The sequence below is a fragment of the Prunus avium genome, chromosome 6, assembly GCF_965620075.1.
Source record: "Prunus avium chromosome 6, drPruAviu1.hap1.1, whole genome shotgun sequence".
Classification (NCBI taxonomy): Eukaryota; Viridiplantae; Streptophyta; class Magnoliopsida; order Rosales; family Rosaceae; genus Prunus; species Prunus avium.
The window spans coordinates 32,249,747-32,272,913 of record NC_142289.1 but is presented as its reverse complement, the minus strand read 5'-3'; the positions used below and the strand labels follow the sequence as shown (position 1 = coordinate 32,272,913).

The 23,167-nt window shown below is 37.2% G+C and overlaps 4 protein-coding genes, 2 non-coding genes and 1 pseudogene across 10 annotated transcripts; 2 read left to right on the top strand and 5 right to left on the bottom strand.

Moving 5' to 3' along the window:
* Positions 1 to 873: 873 nt before the first annotated feature.
* On the top strand, positions 874 to 3,948 carry PDIL5-1 (PDI-like 5-1). Its single transcript, XM_021975695.2, has 5 exons — positions 874 to 1,130; positions 1,640 to 1,698; positions 1,785 to 1,960; positions 3,251 to 3,356; positions 3,575 to 3,948. Exons 1-4 carry the CDS (start codon positions 1,011 to 1,013, stop codon positions 3,343 to 3,345), a joined length of 450 nt encoding a protein of 149 aa, XP_021831387.1. The 5' UTR covers positions 874 to 1,010; the 3' UTR covers positions 3,346 to 3,356; positions 3,575 to 3,948.
* Positions 3,949 to 4,364: 416 nt separating this feature from the next.
* LOC110771294 (elongation factor 1-alpha) lies at positions 4,365 to 7,275 on the bottom strand. The gene is made up of 3 exons (XM_021975576.2): positions 7,115 to 7,275; positions 5,644 to 6,126; positions 4,365 to 5,534 (listed from the first exon to the last, which is right to left on the bottom strand). Exons 2-3 carry the CDS (start codon positions 6,103 to 6,105, stop codon positions 4,653 to 4,655), a joined length of 1,344 nt encoding a protein of 447 aa, XP_021831268.1. The 5' UTR covers positions 6,106 to 6,126; positions 7,115 to 7,275; the 3' UTR covers positions 4,365 to 4,652.
* LOC148294052 (small nucleolar RNA SNORD25) lies at positions 6,317 to 6,400 on the bottom strand. The gene has a single exon (XR_015836952.1). It is a non-coding gene; the product is annotated as a small nucleolar RNA SNORD25 (small nucleolar RNA).
* On the bottom strand, positions 6,531 to 6,612 carry LOC148294051 (small nucleolar RNA SNORD25). Its single transcript, XR_015836953.1, has one exon. It is a non-coding gene; the product is annotated as a small nucleolar RNA SNORD25 (small nucleolar RNA).
* A 2,161-nt stretch (positions 7,276 to 9,436) lies between the features above and the next one.
* On the top strand, positions 9,437 to 16,636 carry AT-IE (histidine biosynthesis bifunctional protein (HISIE)). 3 transcript variants are annotated; one of them, XM_021975593.2, is made up of 8 exons: positions 9,437 to 9,523; positions 11,479 to 11,534; positions 11,664 to 11,738; positions 11,840 to 12,024; positions 15,364 to 15,609; positions 15,699 to 15,794; positions 15,896 to 16,047; positions 16,280 to 16,636. In XM_021975593.2, the coding sequence occupies exons 4-8, from the start codon at positions 11,854 to 11,856 to the stop codon at positions 16,482 to 16,484; spliced, it is 870 nt and encodes a 289-aa protein (XP_021831285.1). In that variant the 5' UTR covers positions 9,437 to 9,523; positions 11,479 to 11,534; positions 11,664 to 11,738; positions 11,840 to 11,853; the 3' UTR covers positions 16,485 to 16,636. The 3 variants fall into 3 exon arrangements, with proteins under 3 accessions (XP_021831285.1, XP_088110876.1, XP_021831291.1); XM_021975599.2 differs by having other exon boundaries at positions 9,468 to 9,531; XM_088254750.1 differs by lacking the exon at positions 11,664 to 11,738.
* Positions 16,637 to 16,805: 169 nt separating this feature from the next.
* LOC110771325 (biogenesis of lysosome-related organelles complex 1 subunit 1-like) lies at positions 16,806 to 17,927 on the bottom strand (annotated as a pseudogene). The gene is made up of 3 exons (XR_002528878.2): positions 17,780 to 17,927; positions 17,457 to 17,661; positions 16,806 to 17,137 (listed from the first exon to the last, which is right to left on the bottom strand). The product of XR_002528878.2 is annotated as a biogenesis of lysosome-related organelles complex 1 subunit 1-like (transcript).
* A 58-nt stretch (positions 17,928 to 17,985) lies between these two features.
* On the bottom strand, positions 17,986 to 21,001 carry LOC110771304 (pentatricopeptide repeat-containing protein At2g27800, mitochondrial-like). 2 transcript variants are annotated; one of them, XM_088254749.1, is made up of 3 exons: positions 20,842 to 21,001; positions 18,611 to 20,035; positions 17,986 to 18,123 (listed from the first exon to the last, which is right to left on the bottom strand). In XM_088254749.1, the coding sequence occupies exons 2-3, from the start codon at positions 19,930 to 19,932 to the stop codon at positions 18,120 to 18,122; spliced, it is 1,326 nt and encodes a 441-aa protein (XP_088110875.1). In that variant the 5' UTR covers positions 19,933 to 20,035; positions 20,842 to 21,001; the 3' UTR covers positions 17,986 to 18,119. The 2 variants fall into 2 exon arrangements, with proteins under 2 accessions (XP_088110875.1, XP_021831278.1); XM_021975586.2 differs by lacking the exon at positions 17,986 to 18,123 and having other exon boundaries at positions 18,607 to 20,035.
* Positions 21,002 to 23,167: the final 2,166 nt, after the last annotated feature.

Below are 23,167 nucleotides of genomic sequence, written 5' to 3'. Positions count from 1 at the left end.
CCAAGGATGAAGTCCAACAAGAAGTAAGCAAAACACTTTCAATCTAACAAAAACTAACATCAAAAGCAATGATATATGAACCTTTCAAACCATTGGTGCAGACATCTGAAGCCTATCCCACATAATAACTTTTCCTCTTTACATACTCCATTAAATTTGGTTTCTTGGATAGAATCTGTTTAGAACAGGAAAATGCCAGAGTTGAGGCACTTTGATGGTTTAACTGATGGCTTTGTTAAAAGGGCAAAAATTAGGCTTCTGCTGCGTCTAGTATTTGCAATTTCAATGGTGCGTTACTTTCTCAAATGTAGAGAAGGCCTTAACAAAGAGACTTGAATGAGATGTTCAAAAGGAACGGAAGCAAATTCAGCTTAAAGGACGTTGGTAAGTATGCTTTTTTATTATTATTATTATTATTTTCTTAAATTGATCTTACTACCTTTTCTCAAAAAATATTAGATAAGTCGACATATTTAGATTAATCATGCCTCCGCACCCACGACTCGTTGACCCTTTCTTTGGTCAAAATTCCTCCTTTTTCAGTTTGGTTCGACTCGGTTCGGTTTTTATGCCCACCCCTAAATGAACAACTCTAAAGTTGGTGTGTACACGACAAAGGAAAAAATGCAAGTATCGGTCACATGAATCGGCCTCACATCGAGAATCGACTGCCCAGTGCACATATAGGTTATGTTAGTTGGCCAGTCAATGAGTTCGTTCCTTTACTCCCAAATTCAAATCTCCCTCCTCTAAATTAGATTAATTTAGTCTAATTTAGACTATATATTATATTTATAAAAAAATTAAGGTTAATATGGTAATCACATAATTTTTTATCATCACCTCCCTTATCGTTATTGTCAATGTGGTGTGCTTGTTTTTATTTTTGGTGGCCTTTTTGCCTTGTCTTTTCTCGCTTTGTGAACTAGCAACCGTCTCTAGGTATTTGAGTGGCTTCGTTCTTACCCTTCAATCTAATTTCCCGGAAATTTGTAATCTTCGCAGCAGCGATGAAAACCCACTCTGCTTCTCTAATTTTCATGTCAGCTCTTCTCTTTCTTCTTCTAAGTATAACAATTCATACCCGAGCCGAGGTTATAACCCTAACCGCTGACACCTTCTCCGACAAGGTAACAACTCTAAAACCCTTTTCAAATTCTTCATTTTTTTACATTCAAAATCCCAGATCCAATATATGAAATAAGCTTATGAGTTATTGCTGTGCTTTTATTGCTCCAGATGTGTTTCAGTTCTGTGCCCAATTTCTGGCAGATTGGGTAGGACTTGATGCAGATCATATTTTTCATTTCCTACACACAAACACATATAGCTGGGGTTCCTACCCCTAATCCAACTCACCAATCCCTGGTGGTCTTATAATCCTAATGCCTACATTAGTTTTGCTCTTTGAGTGAATTTTGTTTTAATTTTAGTATGGATGCTGCATGAATGATGATTTTATACACCGAAATCAAACTGGTAATGAAAAATGTTATGAGTTGGGTTTTATAAGAAATGTAGGATTCCAGGGGGGGACAAAAGGTTGAGTTAGTAGGAAGTAATTTGGAAAGATATCTCAAGCTAGCTAATTATGATTTGTGGCCTTGCTGATTGTTTATGTCCATATGTGTTTTCTTAGGTGAAGGAGAAAGATACTGCATGGTTTGTGAAATTTTGTGTACCATGGTGTAAACATTGGTAAGTTTTCCCAGCTGTGCTAAGTCTATGATTATGAGATTTTTAAGATTGATATTCTTACTAGTAATAACAACATTTGTTTTCAGTAAGAAATTAGGGTCATTGTGGGAGGACCTTGGGAAGGTAATTGAAGGCGAAGATGAAATAGAGATTGGGGAAGTTGATTGCAGCACAAGTAAACCAGTATGTTCAAAAGTTGACATTCATTCATATCCTACGTTTAAGCTATTCTATGATGGAGAAGAAGTTGCAAAATATCAGGGTAGGATTCAAATTTCATTTCTGATAGATCAGTTGTGTTTTCATCCATTGTCATCTATGTCCCACCATAATGCCTTATATTTGATCTGAATCTCAAAACTTAGCCTTATTGTTATACTATCACTTTATAATTTGATCAAATGTGCCTTTTAAATTTCTATGAAATTCCTGTTGAAGAGGGCTTTGCCAAATAGTAAATAGATTTCAATCATTTTATTTTGATACAGATTCATTTGGGAAAGTAATTTATTTTGGGCATCTTAGTTGACCACCAGATCAGCTATTCTGTAGTTTCAAGCCATTTTCAGCAACTTGGCAACTTATATTATTAGAGTCTGGACAGTTGAAGTGTCCTAAGTTTAATAAACAACATTGAAAATTCATCACAACACAAATAAGAAGACCTAACATTTGGTAGCGTCAGATATTGAAAGAGGCAATACAGTATCATCTTGGAAAAGTAATCTTTATTGCAATTAATTTACCTTTGTGTGCCGCAATGATGAAAGAGATGTGTGCATGGTTCTATGTTTTATTTTTTCCTTTTTTTTTGGGTGGAGGAGGGAATGTGAGATGGAAATTTCTAGAATGTTTAAGGGGTGCTGTGTTTAGTGTGTACCTGTGAAAGATTGGCTGCCTTTTTATGGCAGTGATAATGATGATATTTGTTGTGGTGAAGAACCTTGGCTTAGTTAGTATGTGTACATGTGTAATAATGGCCGCCTTATTTAGTATGTTTACGGTGAGATCAGTTCTGTTAACTGTTAGATTGGTAGCTATGGTTAAAAAACACAATGACTATAATTTCTGTGTGATGTATGATACCCCAGATTATAGCCAATTACTTGGGTTCCATAAGAAATATATGTAATGGCAAAATCTTTGACGAGGGAAATTATTTTCGTAGTTGTCTGTTACAATCAGTGTTGATACCTCAGGTTACAGTCAACTACTAAGGTCCCACAATCAAATATAGGTAATTGAAAAATCTGTGGATGAGGGAAATGATTTTTTAGGTCTTTTTAAAATTGATCTTTCGGGCCACTATTGCATGTGTCTGTGGCTGTGTACATGGGTGTATTTGGCTTGGCCATTCAAGCCATCCCTTAAGATTTGAAGTGGGTTTGTTCTGTTACCAATCCAAATAACTGTTTCATCTGCCTTGTGCATTATTTGTAGACTTGAGTCAAGTGCAGCCTGCAGGCACTCAAGGCTAATTGTTTCAAACACTTATTAGACTTTCTCTGGTGTAGTATCTGACTTAGTTATTGTTTCTTGTGCAAATGGTCAGGGCCGAGGGATGTTGAATCACTTAAGACTTTTGTCGTAGAAGAAGCTGAAAAGGCAGCTACAAAGTCACAGCTTGACAGTGATAAAGAATTGTGATTTACTGTCAGGTAGAAACTAAACATCTCTTTGTAGAGCTTTTTTTTCATTGTACCCCATAAGAGGTTCTGAAGGTTGATTATGAAATCTTGAGAAATTTCCTTTATTTACTTATTAAAGAAAAAGAATGGATGTATCTCCTTTGTTTAAAGAATGACTTGGAGAATGTGGATCTGGGGATCCTTGGGATCAATTTGTATGTAACAATTGGATGTCGTTACCTCTGCAGATGTGACTTGCGTGTTGAACCAGCACTAGTGCACATTGTGACGGACTGCCGGTATATGCTTTTATGGACAGCTGCGAATCTTCAGTAGTTGGGTTCCGGCATTACAATTTTGTACTTGGGATGACTACTCCAGTGAGGCGAATACTAACTACAACTGATATATGGGCAATAGCAGCTTGTATTCGTAAACAAATTTAAATACTCAAGTCATTTTCACAGGAGATTTTCGTTGGATGTTCATTAGGTTAATCCAAAGTATTGAGCAGATTTATGTTATTGTGGAATTAAGGTTATCACAATTAATCTATGTTTGGATTTACAAGATGTTTAAATATGCCAAACATATTTATATTGAAGGTTTATTTTCATTGGTATCTATAAAACTCGTTTAGTTGTCATTATGAGACTATGAGACAGGAAAAGCATGTTAGGTTTCATCCAACTTAGTGTGCGAAGACGGCATCCTGTGTAAATGTTGCTCAAAACAATTATTTGGTGATGACAGAATTTACTTCCAACTAAATTAATATTAATCCAACACAATTTCATACATTTTGAGATCGCAAGAACGTGCATTTTAGATTCCCTATGTTGTAAGCAGTGTATTTGGAGAATGCTAAAAATTTTAAAATCCTTTTTGGTCACATAAGTTTGATCAGAGGCTAGCAAAGGCGACTCTGTTACTTCAAACAAAGAAACCTGCTAAGCAATAGAATACTCAATGTTTAGAATAGTAAACAATTGAGCACAACAAATCTCATAAGATCAAAAATTTGGAGAAAAATCGAAGTTAAAACACAAAAACAGAAATTGCAAACATTAATACGAAGTTGTTCAACTACACAACTCATCAATGTATAAAACGAAAACACGACGAGCCTACAACACAGCTAGCAGAGCAACCGGAGGGTGATCCAACTGCACAGCTCCTCCACAACCCTTACAAGGGGTTGGTAGAGAACTACGATGTAAACATTCAAAACTGTCCACAAAACTTCCATAATAACACCAAACAAATTGAAAAGAAACAGCATTGGACAAAACTAGCCTAGCTCAGGGGCACGGTCAAACAAACATCTCACTTCTTCTTGGCAGCAGCCTTGGTGACCTTGGCGCCGGTTGGATCCTTCTTCTCAACATTCTTGATGACACCAACAGCAACTGTCTGTCGCATGTCCCTCACAGCAAAACGACCAAGTGGTGGGTACTCGGAGAAAGTCTCAACAACCATGGGCTTGGTTGGAATCATCTTCACCATACCAGCATCTCCATTCTTCAAGAATTTGGGCTCCTTCTCAATCTCCTTACCAGATCGCCTATCAATCTTTGTCAAGATCTCAGAAAACTTGACAGCAATGTGGGAGGTGTGGCAGTCAAGAACTGGAGCATATCCATTTCCAATCTGGCCAGGGTGGTTCATGATGATGACCTGAGAGGTAAAGTTGGCAGCCTCCTTTGCAGGATCATCCTTGGAGTTGGAAGCAACAAAACCACGCTTGAGATCCTTGACAGCAACATTCTTGACGTTGAATCCGACATTGTCACCTGGAAGAGCCTCCTGGAGAGCTTCATGGTGCATCTCAACAGACTTAACTTCAGTTGTCAGTCCAGTGGGACCAAAAGTAACAACCATACCAGGCTTCACAACACCAGTCTCAACACGTCCAACAGGCACGGTACCAATGCCACCAATCTTGTACACATCCTGAAGTGGGAGTCGGAGGGGCTTGTCTGAGGGCCTCTTGGGCTCATTGATCAAGTCAAGGGCCTCAAGAAGGGTGGGACCCTTGTACCAGTCAAGGTTGGTGGACCTCTCAATCATGTTATCACCCTCGAATCCAGATATGGGGACAAAGGCAATTTTATCTGGGTTGTACCCAACCTTCTTAAGATAGGATGAGACTTCCTTCACAATTTCATCGTACCTTGCCTTTGAGTACTTGGGAGTGGTGGCATCCATCTGTACATATCAGTATAAATAATGAGTCCTGTGTTAGCGCTGCTAATAAATAACAAAAACCATAATGTCTGACATCCAATAACATTGACATATAAAATATAAGCTTTACCTTGTTACAGCAGCAAATCATCTGCTTGACACCAAGAGTAAAAGCAAGCAAAGCATGCTCACGGGTCTGACCATCCTTGGAAATACCAGCTTCAAAACCACCAGTGGTGGAATCAATAATGAGGACAGCACAATCAGCCTGGGAGGTTCCAGTAATCATGTTCTTGATAAAGTCACGATGTCCAGGAGCATCAATAACTGTGCAGTAGTACTTGGTGGTCTCAAACTTCCACAAGGCAATATCAATAGTAATACCACGTTCCCGCTCAGCCTTGAGCTTGTCCAACACCCAGGCATACTTGAATGACCTCTTGTTCATCTCAGCAGCCTCCTTCTCAAACCTCTCAATAACACGCTTGTCAATACCACCAAGCTTGTATATCAAGTGACCGGTGGTGGTTGATTTCCCTGAGTCGACATGGCCAATGACCACAATGTTTATGTGAAACTTCTCTTTACCCATGATGGAATTTCAGCAAGATATCTGAAATTGAAAGAAAAAAAATGTCAAAACTCAACAGGCAATTAGCCTGAATAGAATACAAGATCATAGTAACATATATTTTACACCAAACAAATAAACAGACTGAACAAAAGCAACAACTAAGAATTCAAATACAAAGAATTGATGGTAAAATATTTTCCCAAAAAAAATTAGGTATGTGCTACTACTGCAGAACTCAGTCCCTTAGATGTTCTTAAAGATTTGCGATCATACCCGCAAATCATTACAGGTCTGTAGGATCATCACCGTTGCTAGTAAATAAATACTACAAACTGTATATCACCATAAAATAATTGTAACAAAAAAAAAATCTTCATTGTAAATTGTAATATCAAAGCATGCGTAATGAAAAAAGTTTTCGCCAATTAACAAGAGAAAAAAAATTAAACTCAGTCCCTTAGATGTTCTTAGATCTGCGCTCATATCCGCATATCATTACAGGTCTGAAGGTTCATCACAGTTGCAAATAAATTTATACCATTGGAAAATTTACAAAATAAAAACAAAGAACAAAATTTACACCATTGGAAAATTTAGTTGCTCCACTGTTTCCCAAAGAAACAAGACGTAAATTTTGAGGTAAAAATTTATGGAAAGCAACACCTATTAATTTTGCTTCAAGGGAACGAGTCACATGGAACTGATAAAATCCACAAACCAGATAATGAAGCCTAATAATATATAACACAACATTTGGAAAGAAACACCATAAACAAATGTCAAGAAACACCAATGAGATCAGATCTTACAGTAGCAGATACAAGATTGTATTCGACCAGCAAACAATAATACTCATCAAAAGAACCCACATGCCATTTCTACAAGAAAACCAGATCTAAAACCCATCTTTGAACAAAACCCAGTTCATCAATTAACACAAACAAATAACAAAACCAAACTTTAAAGCCACAAACATTCAAACGGGTACAATGGCTTAAAGCAATAACAGGAGGATAGAGATACGAACCTCAAGAAACTCAAGAAGAATATATGGGGGGATCTCTCTCGCCGCAGACTTGAGTCTGAAGAGTGAGATGGAGGAGAGGGTGAGGAGAATGAGAGGCCTGGGGATTTAAAGAGGAGCAATTGCTACAGCTGTTTGGTTAGGGTTTCTTTCTGCGCCGTTGGATCTTGGTGGATTTGATCTAACGGTTGTAATGCTCACTTGCCACTGCGGCGCTGCTTGATGCCCTAATCCTTAGACATGGTGTCGCCACTTTTGCACAAGCATATTCTTTTTCCGGTGAATGACCATCCTATCCTTTCATTTAATTTTCTTTATTTATTTATTTAATTCTTTTTGCTTTTTAATTGTTAGGGTGAAGAAGATCGTGAAGAAGAGAATACTGCTGGGGAATTGTTAAATAAAATATTTAATAGCCATTCAATTTTCAAATTTTATGGTGAGAGTGTTTGTCACATTGAAAAGTGGTTTTGTGATGAAATCTTAATTTCCTTCGTGGTATCATGGTGAAATCTCAATAGAAGATTTTTATAGTTTGATTTTTTCAATTGCGAAACCTAATAATAAAAAACTGAAAAATAAAATACTAGGCCACAAGCTAATTTATCGAGAAGGAAACATACACCCGCCACTTAACCCCATCAAATCATTTCCAAATAACTCGAAACAAAGCTACAAAGATATACAACTAATTTACTTGTGTAAATCATAAAACTATAACTTGTGATCACATCTAAATTTTAAATAAGATGATTGTCTGACTCTTCACACTCAAAAAGTTGATCTTCATCTTCAAGCTTTTGGTTGCTCTCCACCAGTGGCAGATCCAGGAATTTTTCAGGAGAGGGGCAATAATGATTTTGGTACTGCCCAAGGACTGAATAAAAAACATATTATGAAAACCAGACCCTTAGTTCATTTTAAGATTGATTAGGACGATAAAATAAATACAAAATTAATAATAAAAACATATTATCACAGCAAAAAGATTAGATCAACAAACAAACAAGTAGTATCAATCAAGTCCTAATTAAACAAAAACTCTAATATCAAATTGTGATTTGAGAGCATTGTGCAAGGACTCTTCTTCGTTGTTGTTGTTTTTTTTTTTTTGGATTTTTTTTTTTTGGATAGATGGGCTTCTTCAAATTGGGAGCATTGAGGGTAAGCCTTTGGGTATTACATTATTATAATGAAATATTTATTATAACAACCAAGGAATTGAAGCAAAATAATGAATCTTGAAACGGTTGCACCAAAACCGAAGAGTTTGATTTTTTTAAAAACACTTCATTGAAACACGCATTTCTTTAAACGTAAATGAAGGATGATGCCGTTTGTGACAAATAAAAATAGGGTTGTCTTCTTCATTCGTGAACCAGAGCCTCCATCAGCGACACACCTCTGCAACTCCTCTGCAACACAGCGCGTGCCTCAATCGTGTAACTTGCCATACGAATGGTGCCGTGATGCGATTTCAGGAGGCCTCAGATCGTTGCACTCCATGAGGTGCGCCTTGATAATACCTTTTAAAATGCTAGAGAGCAAAGGGGCAAATCCAGCACATCCATGACTTTTTCCGACGAGGGGAGGTGTAACTGCACCTCCTTGCGCCTTTGTAGGTCCGCCATTGCTCTCCACACATAGGCCCGCACTTCAAAAAATTATGCCTTTACTTGCAACACACTCAACATATTCTAAAAGGACACTTAAAATTAACTATCAGTTCCTTAAAATAAAAAAGATTATAAATAACAAAAAAGTTAACAATTACAGGCTTTGTTTTAGGCCATCACATAGGGAAAGTAGCACCTCATCTTAAAGGGTGCACCGGTGCTTCAATCCAAGGGGACACAACACACCAGTTTCAAGGCCCAGTAATGTTTTTTTTCATTTAAATTTTAGTTTTTTTTTTTTTTTTTTGGAACCTATCTTATGGAGATGGGCGAACTCACGCACATTACATAAATGCTAGGACTCGAACACAGGACCTTTCACGGGGGACCAATTGCTCAAAATCACTACACTAAATGGTCATTTACTTAAATTTTTTTTAAGTAAAGGGTGAAATCGTCATTTTGGTGAAAAAATTTGAAGGGAGTTTGGTTTCAATGTGTAGTCGTGGCAATAAAATGTGCTTTTATAAGGTGTCATTTTTTCATAACGGTAGATTTGGCATTAAAATTGGGTGTGTAGATCAATTTCTGTATATACCAATACAAAACGTGCTTGGGTTGGGCCAAAATTTGGGTTGGGTTTGGAATTACCGTGAAGCCCATAATAAAATAGAGCACGCACACGTGCTTACATTTGATATAGACATACGTTTGTTTTATCGGCAGCACAGAGCAGTAGAAGCAGCAGCAACAGCAACATCAGCAGCATTACGCCTCTCTTTCTCTAAGTCCGAAGGTGAGTTGGTATGTCAGCACACAAACGCACCCACATCTCTTGTTCACATTTGAATCATGTGATACTGGAATGCACTGATGTGGGTTTTGATGGTGAAAACTTGGCATTTATATGCTCTAAGAATTTGATTAAGTTGGTGGGTTGGATATGAATTTCAATGGCTTCTCTAAGAATTTGCTGAAGCTTTTAGAGAGAGAAGGGGGTGGGGGAGATCTGTTGATTTTTCGGATTTAGAGTCGTTTGCAGTTGGGTTTTTTAGCTCTGCCTTTGGTGGTGTTAATTAATTTGACTCTTTGTATTTTTATTTCAACACATGGCATAAGACGTAAAAATTTCAATGGAAATTCAAGCATGTTATGATTCTTGAATTGAGCTGTTTGCATTTTTAGGATTGGTTAGTTTTACTTACTTATGAATTGAGCTGATTGTAAAAGCATGTTCAGATCTGAGTTGATTTTGTCAATGCCTTAGCATTCTGCTCTGCTTTTTCCCTTTCAGTTTCGGTTTTTTTTCCCCCCCATTTTTTTTATCTACTATTTGAACTGGATTGGCTTTGTAATGTGAAAAGGATAATTGATTGGTTACACAGTAATGAAACCCAATTGGGATTCCTTTAGAATTTGAAAATTCTCAATGGTGATAACGATGTGAAATGGATGACATTGATATTATGTGGTTGCTTATTGGGTTTATTTCTAGTCTAGTTGAATTCAAGGTTCCTGTTTAAGCACTATGCTGACATTTGGTTGTATCTGTAGAGTTGGATTCACATATACTTTTCTTTTGTTATTTTTCTTCTGCTATCATATGCAGATCAACTTAAGTGAACTTGTATTTATTGTACTGAATTTTGATTTTATGAAACTAAAGTTACCTATTTGCAACTTATGATTTGATGACACAGGAAGAATTCAAATTCTGTTTTCCTTTCCTTGAATATGAGCCGAGGAATTTAACAGAATTAGAACTTTTATGCTGGTGTTGTAAAGAAAACATATTTGTTGAGCCTAAAAGAAATTCGGTGTGTAGCCTTGTGATCTTTCTGAATTTGAAATACTGTTATGTATATTTAAGTATCTTGTTTGATCATTTTGCTTGCCTTGTATGGCCTGGTCTTGTCTTTACTCTTTACGGCTTTGTTTAGGCCTTTGTTGTTGTGCAGTGGTCTTCTCTGTTTTATTAATTTAAGCAGTATTCAAAAAGAAAGAAAGTAGGAGGGCATATTCAAAATGTGTTTAGTGTGATTCCAAACTTGTTGGACACTTTCAAGTTCTAGTTTTGCAGCAATCATTCACATTACAGCAGCGTAGTTTTCACAACAAAACGCCCATGTAGTCCTTGATTAGTTGAACTGCATGAATGTGGTGACAGTTATGTGGTTATAGCAATAGCTTAGGAAGAGTTTGTGATTGTGTTTGATAAAGTTGGTCTTTCCCCTAATGTTGCTGCTGGGGTCATTGCTAATGCAAGTTCGAATTTCAGACCGGATTGAACTGGTTTAATCAAGCCATCTTCAAAGGAGGTGACTTGAACCAGATTACGGTGACATCCGTTGCCAATTTGTTTTGCTGACCTTGGTCATGCAACAAAAATGAACTCTTCTTTAGAATCTTTATTGGGTGATTATAGGTTTTTTATCCAGTGGGTGATTACAATACGAAATCACTGCAAAATTTAAAAAAAAAAAGTTTTCTAGAGAAGTTATGATGTTCTATCTTTGCCTCATCAGCATGAATCTGTTTTAGAATTATATTCACTTCATATGTTAGTTCTGTGAGGAGATATCCAATGCTAGGTTAGGCCAATATGTGATTATCTGTTTTATTAGTTCTTACCTTTGCAAGTCTTTTTTCTTTTTCTTTTTTTGGGTGGGACTACTTTTTCAAGTCTGGTCATTGGGTGAACCTGCTTTTTTTATCTACAGAGCATTATCATAAACCTTTCTCTTTATTCAGGACATCATAAGAATCAGAAAAAGGGTGGCGGCTGGTGGAAGAATTTCTCTGCTATGGTACTCTCTCTCTCTCTCTCTCTCTCTCTCACACACACACACACACACACACACACACACACACACAGAACACAGAGACGCCCATAGTACTGTCATTACTCTCATGATTTATCTATCTGATTACTGCAGGTATCATTTCATTTGTCTCATTTCCTCTGAAGATTTTAATCTTGAGTGCCTCACACATATTTCTTTGATTCCTAGGTATATCATTGTGGACATTTTTCATGAATGCGTTGTTTTTTTTTCTTTCGCTTTTTAGTTCCTTTTTGGTGAGAAATGGCTTCATCTTGTATATGTCACAGGAAGCTTGACATGAATGGCGATTTCACATTTACACTGTCTGCAATCTGTGAGAGTTGCTTTCCCCGGCCGTCCTTCCGATTCTAACAATTATTATTATGGTAGAGACAATTTCACGAGAAAGGGCAGTTCCCTTGTTTATGCCTCCACCAACAACTTAAACAGGGACCTTCATCTTCAATCAAAGGTACCTATTTATGCAGTCAGATCATACCTGGACTGTTGTGTTGTGGTACGGACTTACATGTCTTAAACAGAGAAAATAGAGAATGATATTGCTGGATGGTTTTTTCTCATTAGCATATCTTGAAGCTGTCCATTGTTGTTCGATACCATCTGGACTGTACGCTCCTCACTTCCAAAGAAAAAGTATTACATAGAAATATTTCTAATAAGTGATACAGAAGGATTCTTCATTGTTTTTATCTTATCTTGATAAACCCATTAGCATTTATAGAATCAACACTGACTACATCTAATGCCCGTTCTTTAGCTGTTTCTCAAATAAAATAAAAATTTGTTACACTGGTTCATTTCAATACCTGTTCTTTAGCATGATTCATCTTCTAGAAAAGTACCCAATGTTCCCCAATAGTTTACGTATAAGTGTAGCTATATTTGGCCACATGTGAACTCTACATACTGACCCCCTGATGTAGTACAGACCGTAGGTATTAGATTAAGCACTCAAACAATAGAACATAGAAGAATCTAAAAGATCGAGGAGACGAAAATATAGATCGAAGGGACGAAAGAAAGGACCAAAATCAGAGAACCGAGAAGGAAGAACAGAAATCACATAGTTTAAGAGAAGGTTTACTCAATATCCAAATCTGAATTTTAAAGAACTACATGGGGGGTATTTATAGCAAACTAAAACCTAGACATAATAGGATAAAAATCTCTTGCTTAAACAGAAATCCTAACCCAAATAAAATAGGAAACTTAAAACTAGAAATCTGGAAATCTGGAAAAGTAGAAATCCTACTAGAATTGGGAAAACTAGAGAATCTAGGAAACTAACAAATACATTAGGAAACTAATAAATTTAGGTCATATGCGTCCTGCATCATTCTCTTCCGCCGAAAAGAACTCGACTCCGACGAGTAAACAGCGACAAAATCAAAATCCCAAGGAAGTGTGAAGAGGCAAGTTGCGTTTTTTAGGTCTTCAAGATCAGCATCATATTTGCCACCTTGAAACCAGCCGTTCCGCAAGCATGGAACATTAGTCCTTGTAAGAATGGCAAATAGAGAGCTCTGCCTAGACCCATGACGAACGTCATCGGCCAACGAATGCAAGCGCGTGTGTGGGTGTGATAGACCCTCAATCCATTGTGTTCGTAAGTCGTCGCTAGAGTGCCTTGGTTCAAGAAAAACACCTAGCTTGGCATGTCGGGTTATCTCAAAATCCAAGGGTCGGTGCATGAAGTTCTTGTTGTGTGGTCGGGGTGGCGGAGTAGGGACATGAATGTTGTCGTCAACCAGAGGAGAACCCATCGTATGTTGGGTATGGTTAGGCTGCAGCCTAGAACCAAAAGAAAATATGGGCTCCAATTGAGCCTTGGGCATGCCAATCGATAATCCCGTTGATTGATTCGGAATACCTTGTGGCTTGGCCTTGAGTTTTTGATCCAGCGGTGGATTGGGAAGAAGGCCACCGTTTGGCAGCGGCGTAAACGAACTTGAGAGCACAGCTGAGGTAGAAGAAGGCTCAGTCATTCCAAGCCGAAAGTGATTGAGAAGCATCTGAACGGAGTCTTGGAGTTTGGCGATGGTGAGGTCCGTCGTCGCACTATGTTCTTTGAGGTCAGTGCTGAACTTGGAGAGCTGGGTTTTTATGCCAGCGATGTCGTCAGAAACCTTGTCTTGGAACGCATGACATTGTTCTGCAAGGTTGGCCACGGTTTGGGGTGCCATGGCAGAGAGCAAATGCAAGCAAAAGGGAGGGAAGGCTCTGATTACCAATTGATGTAATACAGACCGTAGGTATTAGATTAAGCACTCAAACAATAGAACATAGAAGAATCTAAAAGATCGAGGAGACGAAAATATAGATCGAAGGGACGAAAGAAAGGACCGAAATCAGAGAACCGAGAAGGAAGAACAGAAATCACATAGTTTAAGAGAAGGTTTACTCAATATCCAAATCTGAATTTTAAAGAACTACATGGGGGGTATTTATAGCAAACTAAAACCTAGACATAATAGGATAAAAATCTCTTGCTTAAACAGAAATCCTAACCCAAATAAAATAGGAAACTTAAAACTAGAAATCTGGAAATCTGGAAAAGTAGAAATCCTACTAGAATTGGGAAAACTAGAGAATCTAGGAAACTAACAAATACATTAGGAAACTAATAAATTTAGGTCATATGCGTCCTGCATCACCCCCTTTCTTAATTGTTCATATTATTGACAAATACTTGTAATTTCCTTTTCTTCAGCCAGATATTGTCACATATGTGTGTAGGTAACAGCCAATTGTCAGAAATCAGAACTTACTTTTACAAACTTCTTTCTCTGAGTGTGCATTCAAAAAGACTCAAATTTCCTTTTCTTCGGCTGGATATTGTCACATATGTGTGTAGGTAACAGCCAATTGTCAGAAATCAAAACTTACTTTTACTAACTTCTTTCTCTGAGTGTGCATTCAAAAATACTCAAATTTCCATACATTTTCGAAGCATTCTTAGGAGAGCACTGGTAAGTGTCTACCATATATTGAATAGGACATAGGAGGAACCATAAAACCTATTGGCAAAAGATAGGACAAAACTTGAGAACGGTGTTCCTACTGCTCAAATGTTTTTTGTCTTACCGGTGTTCATCATTCCAGTGGTGTTATCCATAATTCCAAAAGGATTTATTTTCTCTCTTCATATTGATTATCTGATAATCAAACAGTCTCAACTTTGTAATCCTTGATTTTTTATACTTGTCTTTTTAAGAACTTCATCATGTTCATCTGGCTACTGTTTAATTTTTTTTTTAATTTATCATTTTCCAAGAACTTTTTTTTTAAAGAAACAAATTTTATTGCATATAACAAGAAAATACAGCAGTGGTCAAAATGACCACAAAAGAAAGCCAAAACACAGGTGTAACAACTAGACGAAAACCAGATGCCACTTCTATGTGATTTGCCACAGATGCCAAGTTTTTAAATTTCACTTGTATTGTATTTTGTATTCTTTCTCTTGAATGATCCTTTCAGTAAGACTTGTATGGTTTATCTTTTCCACATTAACATATTCTTTATCTTGCCACCTTTGTTTGATTCAGCTGTTTAGTTCTGTCAAACCCGTAGGTTTTGTCTTCTGACTATCAGCCATAACTGCTCCATGTAAAATTAGTTATGCGCATGGTGACAGATATTATAGTGCCATATCTCATATTGGTGACAGATATTATAGGTTTTGTCTTAATTTATTCTGTACATCATGTTTTTCCCCTTCTCCATTATCAAGATAGAATTTTGGATATGCAAATGGATGAGACTGTAATATCTGTTAGTATTATTTCAGGTTGAAACAGTGTTAGATAGTGTAAAATGGGATGACAGAGGTTTGGCGGTTGCCATAGCTCAAAATGTTGACACAGGAGCCATCTTGATGCAAGGCTTTGCGAACAGGGAAGCAGTGGCTACAACAGTTTCCTCACGGAAAGCAACATTCTACAGTCGGTCACGTTCAATGTTGTGGACAAAGGGAGAGACCTCCAATAATTTCATTAATGTCCATGACATCTTCCTTGATTGTGATCGAGACTCTGTATGTTGCTGGCTAGTTTAACTGGATATATATTTTAATCTATGTTTATGTGCTTGATTTAATTACTTTAACTCAGACTTATTTCTCAGATAATTTACCTCGGGAAGCCTGATGGACCTACTTGCCACACAGGATCAGAGACTTGCTATTACATCCCAGTGTTTGATTTGTTAGAAAATCAACAGGTTTTCAGCATTTAATGAATTAAAAGAGCTTACATATTTTTATCATTCATTCATGAGTCGAATTACAGTGTTTTGTAAGTGATTCAGATAATTTGTGGCAGGACAAAGAAGATAAATTAGCATTGACCACTTTGTACTCATTGGAGTCTACAATTGCCCAGCGAAAAGGAGAATTAGAAGTCCCACAGAGTGGAAAGCCCTCGTGGACTCGACGACTACTACTTGATGAGAAGTTGTTGTGTTCAAAAATAAGGTATGATGTTCAAATTGTCAAATTGTGTCAGATTTGAGTTGTAATGATATAAGTTTCTCTTAACCTTGTATGATAACTTCTCAAGAAATCAAAGGTACCAAAAGGAACTAGAGAACTCATATGCATTTTATCCTTACCAGAGAACCATGTTAGTAAATGAACTATCCTAATTTTCACCAGTAAACCTTTGTTCATGGTTAACCTTTGTTCATGGTTTTCTTTGTTGCTCCAGGGAAGAGGCAGATGAGCTATGCCGAACACTAGAGGACAATGAAGATAAGCCACGAGCTGCCTCAGAGATGGCAGATGTGCTTTATCATGCCATGGTTCTGCTGGCCCTTAAAGATGTGAAAATGGAAGAGGTTCTAGACATTCTTCGACGTAGATTTTCTCAGTCAGGTATCGAGGAGAAGAGAAGTCGCAACTCGCAAGCCTAGACTGTGGACGCCAGAGTCTGTCAAGTTTAATGATATGCTTTGATCAATTTTCTTTCTTTCTCTTTTTGGGGATTATATGCACTACAATTCAACGCAGAGACAATAATTTTTTACAAGATCAAACTACATCGAATTCCTAGTTGATTTTTTTATATGGTATTCCAAGTAACTTGTTAATGAGATAAAGCAGTTAAAAATACATGGCAAAAAATCCTTCTCATGTTTGTAGGGAAACTCACTCAAAACAATTGGTAAACAAGTGGCGACTCCACAAGACAACGTCCAACAAATTAGTAAGTTAAGAGGAAAAGTGCACAGTGATAAAACTTCGAATGCAAGTAGTGCCTCCCCATTACTAAACCCTCCTTTCCTTTTCCCTTGTTGTAGAGCTCTTGGTGAAGGCAAAGTGCACAGTGCCCGTAAAACAAATTTGGACATTAATAGGGGCGGGGGAGAAGAAAGCCTATGTAGTGCAGTACTAAGTTACTCCATGATTAAGGTACTTCACTGAGAAACAAAAATAGAACGGTGACGGTTGAAACAACTTGCTGTGACCTGTGCGATTATGCTTGGTGAATATTGTGGATAGCTGCATTGATGCTTTTAGAATCAAATTCCATTATCTTCATCCAGTTCTCAAAGTCCCCGATTTCCTACTACACAAACAAACCCACAAAAGAGTCAAACTATAAGCACATCCCACTCTTGTAAACATCACAGAAAAAAGAAAAAAAAAAGAAAAAAAAAAGAAAAAAGACCAAAAAGCATGACAAAGGATTAGTTGGACTCAGCCGTGACAAGAAATTTTGGCACAGCTATTGGCTAAAAAGAGAAAAAGAAAATCAAAACAACACATGCTATGCATGAAAATTACATGTGGACATTTTGGAAAGTTATGCACAAGCTGGGACTCTAGTCCACATTTCTCAAAAGCTAATTATTATTTTTAAAATTTTTTAAAGTTAAACAAACCTTAATGGCAGTGTTAATAGAACGAGTGAGTGAGAGCCACCAATCAGTCTGTTTGATGAAGGAGGAAATGGTGGCAGTCAATGCCCGTATTTCAAGCTCAATTCGTTTCTCGTTTATAAACAACTCTTTCACCCCACCGTTCACTGCTTCCACCAGAAGCTCTGCCACACACACTGCCTTTTAGTGGCTTCATTCTGTGCCTTCTCTGCCACAATCACTTACATTACTGTTAATTAATTAGTTAGTAACTAATTCATTACAAAAGTTAAGAACTTTTGCAACATAAAGAAAAAAACCCAAGATCAAATGTTGGGGGGACTAACCAGTGAGTTTGTGGATTGTGACGGAGGCGTGGTGGTGCTCTTGGACCAATTGGAGTAAAGAGCCTTCCAGATCACTTGGATTTATCCTGGACGAGGAGGAGGATGCCACGAGAGCATGTGCCAGTGGAAGAGATGCCGGTGAATACATACTTGGCAGCAAGCTCTCGTAGAGTGGGTTGTGCTGATTTCTTAACAGCACTGTTTGAGGTGAGCTAAAATGTTATTATTGCCTATACTGATTTTCAACCAAATGGCAACATTTTTCGTGATTGTCAAACTCTATGTAGTGATGCAATGGCTTAACTTCAACAGTAAAAGAGAGCAACTTTTAGAACTCAGTTTATCTGCAACAATGAAGGAAACACTGGATCAGAGTTTATTCACATCCAATTAAGCAAATTGAGTAAGCTGCAAACTAATAACTATCATTCCAAGATAACATACTTCCCAATTCAAACAGGTGGAGACTCAACCTGTTCCAATAGATAAAACTTATTACAAGTGACTGAAATGACAGGTATATAAAAAGCTTCGTCCAAACACTTGTTACAAAGATTGTATAAATCTTATAGCCAATTAGGCTACAAGTGACTGATATAACAGGTATATGAAAGAATTCAAAATTTATACTATTGCCTCTTCATATCCAATTTACCAGATCCACTTATCAACAACCTATTCAGAAAATTTTGCAGCACACCAGATGCCAACCACATATAGGCTCTAATTTAGGCACTATCCCACACTAACAATATTGGCAGTCCGGTAGATTTATGGAAGATAACATCAAAGTAATCGGAAGATGTGCTCACAAATGATCAATGACACTACCTGAATTGAGAGTGGGCACTCGAATCTCCATAGTCATCTTCAAGCACATATAGAAGCTTCCTGTAAGTATGCCCATTCAGAAGATCTTTCTCTTGGAACTCCTTCAACAACCTCATTGCCTCTCCCACCCTTCCTTGTCTGCAGATTTCATCGAGCACTGTCCTATAAGTAATGAATTCAGCCGATCTTTGCTTCTCAATCATCTCCCACAAATACTTCACTGCCTCCTCAACCTCTCCATTAAGAGCCAGAGCGTTCACAAGTGAGTTGTATGATTTACTACTTGGGATAAACCCTTTACTCTTCATTTCATTGCACAGCTGCTTAGCATTGTTTGTTCGGCCTTGGGAACATAACCCATGGATGAGATAATCATACGAAAATGAGTTGGGCGAGCAATTATAGACCACACCCATCTGATGGAATATTCTAAGTGCATCATTGACATGAAGGGAAAGTACATACCCCTTAATCATAGAATTCAAAGAGTAAATATCAGGTTCAATCCCATCATCCACCATTTGCCTAAACAGGCACCTAATGGTCTCCATATACATGTGATTTATGTAAGAATTAGATCCCCTACTCAAAAAGGCCGTAAAAAGAATATTATACGTCCTAATTGAAGGCCTACAATTCAAGTTTCTGCCATTCTGCATGTGTTTAAATATATTGACAGCTCTAGTCAACTTCCGAGCTTCCGTGAAAAAATAGATAATGGAATTGTAAAGTGCCTCAGAACCAATGTAGGAAATAGCAAGCACTTGATTGACAACATCATCCATTTCTTCATACATTTTAGCTACCCCAAGTTTCTTTACCGTAATGTGATAAGTAGAAACATCATGTTTGAACCGTGGCTGTTGTGATGCCCAATTGAACAACTCTAAACACACAATAGGATCGTCTTGCTGAGTTATAACATTGCAAAGTTCTTCAGGTGTAAATCTTGGCAACAACTGGGATATGGCCCTTTGAAATTGGACTTCATCAAGAGTTGATTTACTGGAGTTGACTCTTTTACTTTCCCTCCTTCTAAAAGATCGCGATGGGGGCTTGGTTGAGTAAAAGTAATACAACAAAAACCGCTCATATATACCAAGAAATCCATTTGAAACAATTTTGGGAACTGGGTCACTTTGGGTTTGAGTCAAATACTGTATAGGCCTCAAAGTGCTATTAATTGGATTCGAACTATATGAAAGAACAGCCATCCTTTGCGGGTTAGACAAGTATTGATGAAACAAATGTTCATAACAGAGCCTACTGAAGTTTCTGTTCATGTAACTATTTCTAAAGCCATATCTACAAACAGAAATCATTTTGCTGAATGATTACCAAAAGATGGGAAGCACCAAGTTTTGTACTGCTGAACTTGTTAATTTGGTTGGCCTCCTAATCCATTATGGACTTTCACCATGAAAACTGAAATCACAACACACAAATTATCAAAGCTCAATCAGACAATTAGTTTTATTAGAATTAAACTTATACACAACAAAAGGAATACTTTCTCATATCATCAAACCATGGCCGTTTCATCAGCAGATAGATAAATACAACGCATAGACAGAAGCTCAACCATAAATAAATAAATAAGTAAACAAATATATATATATATACAGTTGCTCCTGCAATGATCTTCCAAATCAAATATGAAAATAAAATTTCAGAGGGGTTTCCAAAAGGCAACACCTATTCCTATTGGTTCAAGGGAACGAGTCATATGAAACTAATTCAATCAAGACCAGAAAACCAAGCATGAAAGCACCTAAATTTTGAAACAAAGAAGAAACATAAATTAAATTCAAAGCACCATTCAATTTTTTTTCTTTCTATAATCACATACGCGATTGTATTCAATCAACCAAAAATTACATACATCAAAGTACACGTTTTGATTTTATTAATACTAATAAAACATGGCCTCCAAGTAAACATGAGAACAAAATCAGGCCGACCCAGAATCCAAAATCTCAAAACTAAACCCAGAAAACAAATTTCTCCAACATCGTCTGAGAACTGACAGGAACATCTAAACCCATTGGTGATTTATACAGAAACCCAGAGCAAATTGTGTTAAAATCAATTCATTTCAGTCGGACAAATAACAAACAAAAGGTCGGGCTTTCAAACAAAGAACCAGACATAGAGAAAGCTGAGAGCTGAATAAAACATAGAGAACATATCGTGCTTTTTATTAACAAAAGCCATAACAGAGAGATACGAACCTGAGCTATAACAGAAAAATGAAAGGGGGGCAGGTCGACTTGAGTGTTCGTGAAGAAGAGCGATAGGGAGCTCGAGCTGGAGAGACGAGGAAGTAGGCACGTGATGCCACGAGGTTTCGTGTGTGCGTGTGTGTGTTTTTTTTTTCTAAATCATTTGAAAATTAGCAAAAGCTCCCTCTCTTGTGTATTGAAGAAAGAAGAATTTTTATGTATTGGAGTTATGTTGAAAAGTAAAATGTACATCGACTAAACTTGAATTATGGAAATATTTATTAACCTGAATTAAATTTACTAAAATAACAAAAATGTATTTAATCTTATGGTCAACATTTTTGCTAAATTTGGAATTTATAATATAAATTATGAATAAACTCTCTTAATTTTTTTTCGTCTTAAAAATAATCTCTCTTAACTTAAATATGTAAATCAATTTAAGCACTCAACTTTAATTTGAAAAAGATGTCACTCTTAAATCATGAATGAGTGGCAATTAGACTTTTTCATTGTTGACATCCGTTAACTTCAATTAAAAATTATTGACCATGTGCAAAGAGTTAACACATGCACGGCTTAATCAAGTTGGCTAGAGTAAATGTGCTTCCCGCTCTGCACCCGAGTTCGAATTCTACTATTCGTAATTTAGATTAAATTAAAGTATAATATCGTTTGTATAAAAAAAATGTGTTAACACATGCTAGTAACAAAAGGTTATTTGTCACTCATTCTTGGTTTAAATGGGCCATTATTCAAGTTAAATATTTATGGTGTAAATGTTAAACCAAGGTATGACGTGGATAAGTCTGCTGAGTTTTTGAATTTGAATTAATCTTGTTTGAATGACAATTCTTTATCCTTTGGTTTTTTTTTTTTTTTTTTTGTTACAAGGATGGCCGAAGCCAAGAGAAAGAAAGGCTAAACAGGCACAGCCCTAGCTTGGGTCCTCCCTAATTCATCATCCAATAAAGTGTTGGTAAGATAATCAGAAGCAGACTCATACAGGTGCATACCCAAAGGGAGCTCATGCCCCATATTGGCAAGGTGGTCGGCAGCTTTATTTTGTTCTCTGTAAACATGAGAGATGTTGCAACTCCAGTTCCGTCTCATTAACTCCTCGTAATCTTCAATCAAGCAGAAAAGAGGGTGGGACTGCTCACAGGTTTTGGTTATCAAGGTGACAGTTGTCATAGAGTCACTCTCAATATCAAGGGATCTAATGTTTTCAGCCTATGTCATTTGTAAGCCTCTAAACTCCATAACTCAGCCTCCAAAATATTTCCAATCCCAAGATTAGTTGAAAACCCAGAGATCCAAGTTCCATTGGCGTTTCTCAGCAGCCCACCAGCACTTATCAAACCAGAGTTATTTTTGCAGCTACTATCAACATTCAATTTGACATTTCCAGGAGAGGGCGAGTGCCAAAGAACTTGAGTTACCTCTCTTGTATGTAGAACATTAGTCACCTTATTTATGTCATACCATTCTTTAGCAAACTGTAGAATAATATGTTGGGGGTATGGAGGAGCTTCATAACCTGTATTGAAAATGGAGCAGCATCTCCATTTCCAATAGTGCCAAAGAGTGGTGATGAACACTTCCAAACCTGTTGGGCATGTTGACAGTCTTTGAACATGTGCTCCATAGTCTCAGGGAGGAACCGGCATCTATGACTATTTGGATCAGTAGTCAAATTCCTACTCTCTCTTCGTACATTAGTAAGGATTTTGCCATGCCCAATTAACCAAATAAAAGTTTTTATCTTTGGTAGCAAATGCAATTTCCATATGAAATCCCAAGCCCAAGCCACAGAATTTGTCTCATCAAAAAAGGATAAATAAGCATATTTAACAGAGAATTCTCCAGATTTAGAAAGATCCCAAATACTTCTATCTGGCCTTTGAGTCTCAAAACCAGTATGAATACTGCAGATTCTGCCTACAATCTCATAAGGAAGAAGCTGGGTGAGCCAATCAATCTTCCACCCACTTTCGGACATAAAGTCCCTCACAGTCCATTGTAACATGTCTTCAGAGAGAGGGAGTAAGGAAAAACCCTGGAGAGAGCCACAATCAAGCCAAATATCCTTCCAAAAGAGGATGTCATTACTTGTTCCGACTCTCCATTTTAAGCCTTTAGGAAGAATTTGAGTACCAAACAGGATTCCTCTCCAAGTAGTAGAGCATGCAGCTTGATCAGCTTTATTAATATTCAAGATATTGTTGCTCTTAATATATTTTGTTGGATAATCTTGGTTGTGGATGCTCTCATTTGATCACGAACAGTAGGTTGAGGCGTGTAAGCCACTGTCCTTAAGAGTAGATCCGCCCCT

Bases quoted from the DNA above. Each gene is read 5' to 3' on its own strand.
- PDIL5-1 (XM_021975695.2), top strand. From the start codon at position 1,011: ATGAAAACCCACTCTGCTTCTCTAATTTTCATGTCAGCTCTTCTCTTT. The intron at 1,131-1,639 runs GTAACAACTCTA...GTGTTTTCTTAG, and splicing joins CTGACACCTTCTCCGACAAG to GTGAAGGAGAAAGATACTGC. The intron at 1,961-3,250 runs GTAGGATTCAAA...GCAAATGGTCAG, and splicing joins AGAAGTTGCAAAATATCAGG to GGCCGAGGGATGTTGAATCA.
- LOC110771294 (XM_021975576.2), bottom strand. From the start codon at position 6,105: ATGGGTAAAGAGAAGTTTCACATAAACATTGTGGTCATTGGCCATGTC. The intron at 5,535-5,643 runs GTAAAGCTTATA...TGATATGTACAG, and splicing joins TGATTTGCTGCTGTAACAAG to ATGGATGCCACCACTCCCAA.
- AT-IE (XM_088254750.1), top strand. From the start codon at position 11,854: ATGGCGATTTCACATTTACACTGTCTGCAATCTGTGAGAGTTGCTTTC. The intron at 12,025-15,363 runs GTACCTATTTAT...GTATTATTTCAG, and splicing joins ACCTTCATCTTCAATCAAAG to GTTGAAACAGTGTTAGATAG. The intron at 15,795-15,895 runs GTTTTCAGCATT...AATTTGTGGCAG, and splicing joins ATTTGTTAGAAAATCAACAG to GACAAAGAAGATAAATTAGC.
- LOC110771304 (XM_088254749.1), bottom strand. From the start codon at position 19,932: ATGATTTCTGTTTGTAGATATGGCTTTAGAAATAGTTACATGAACAGA.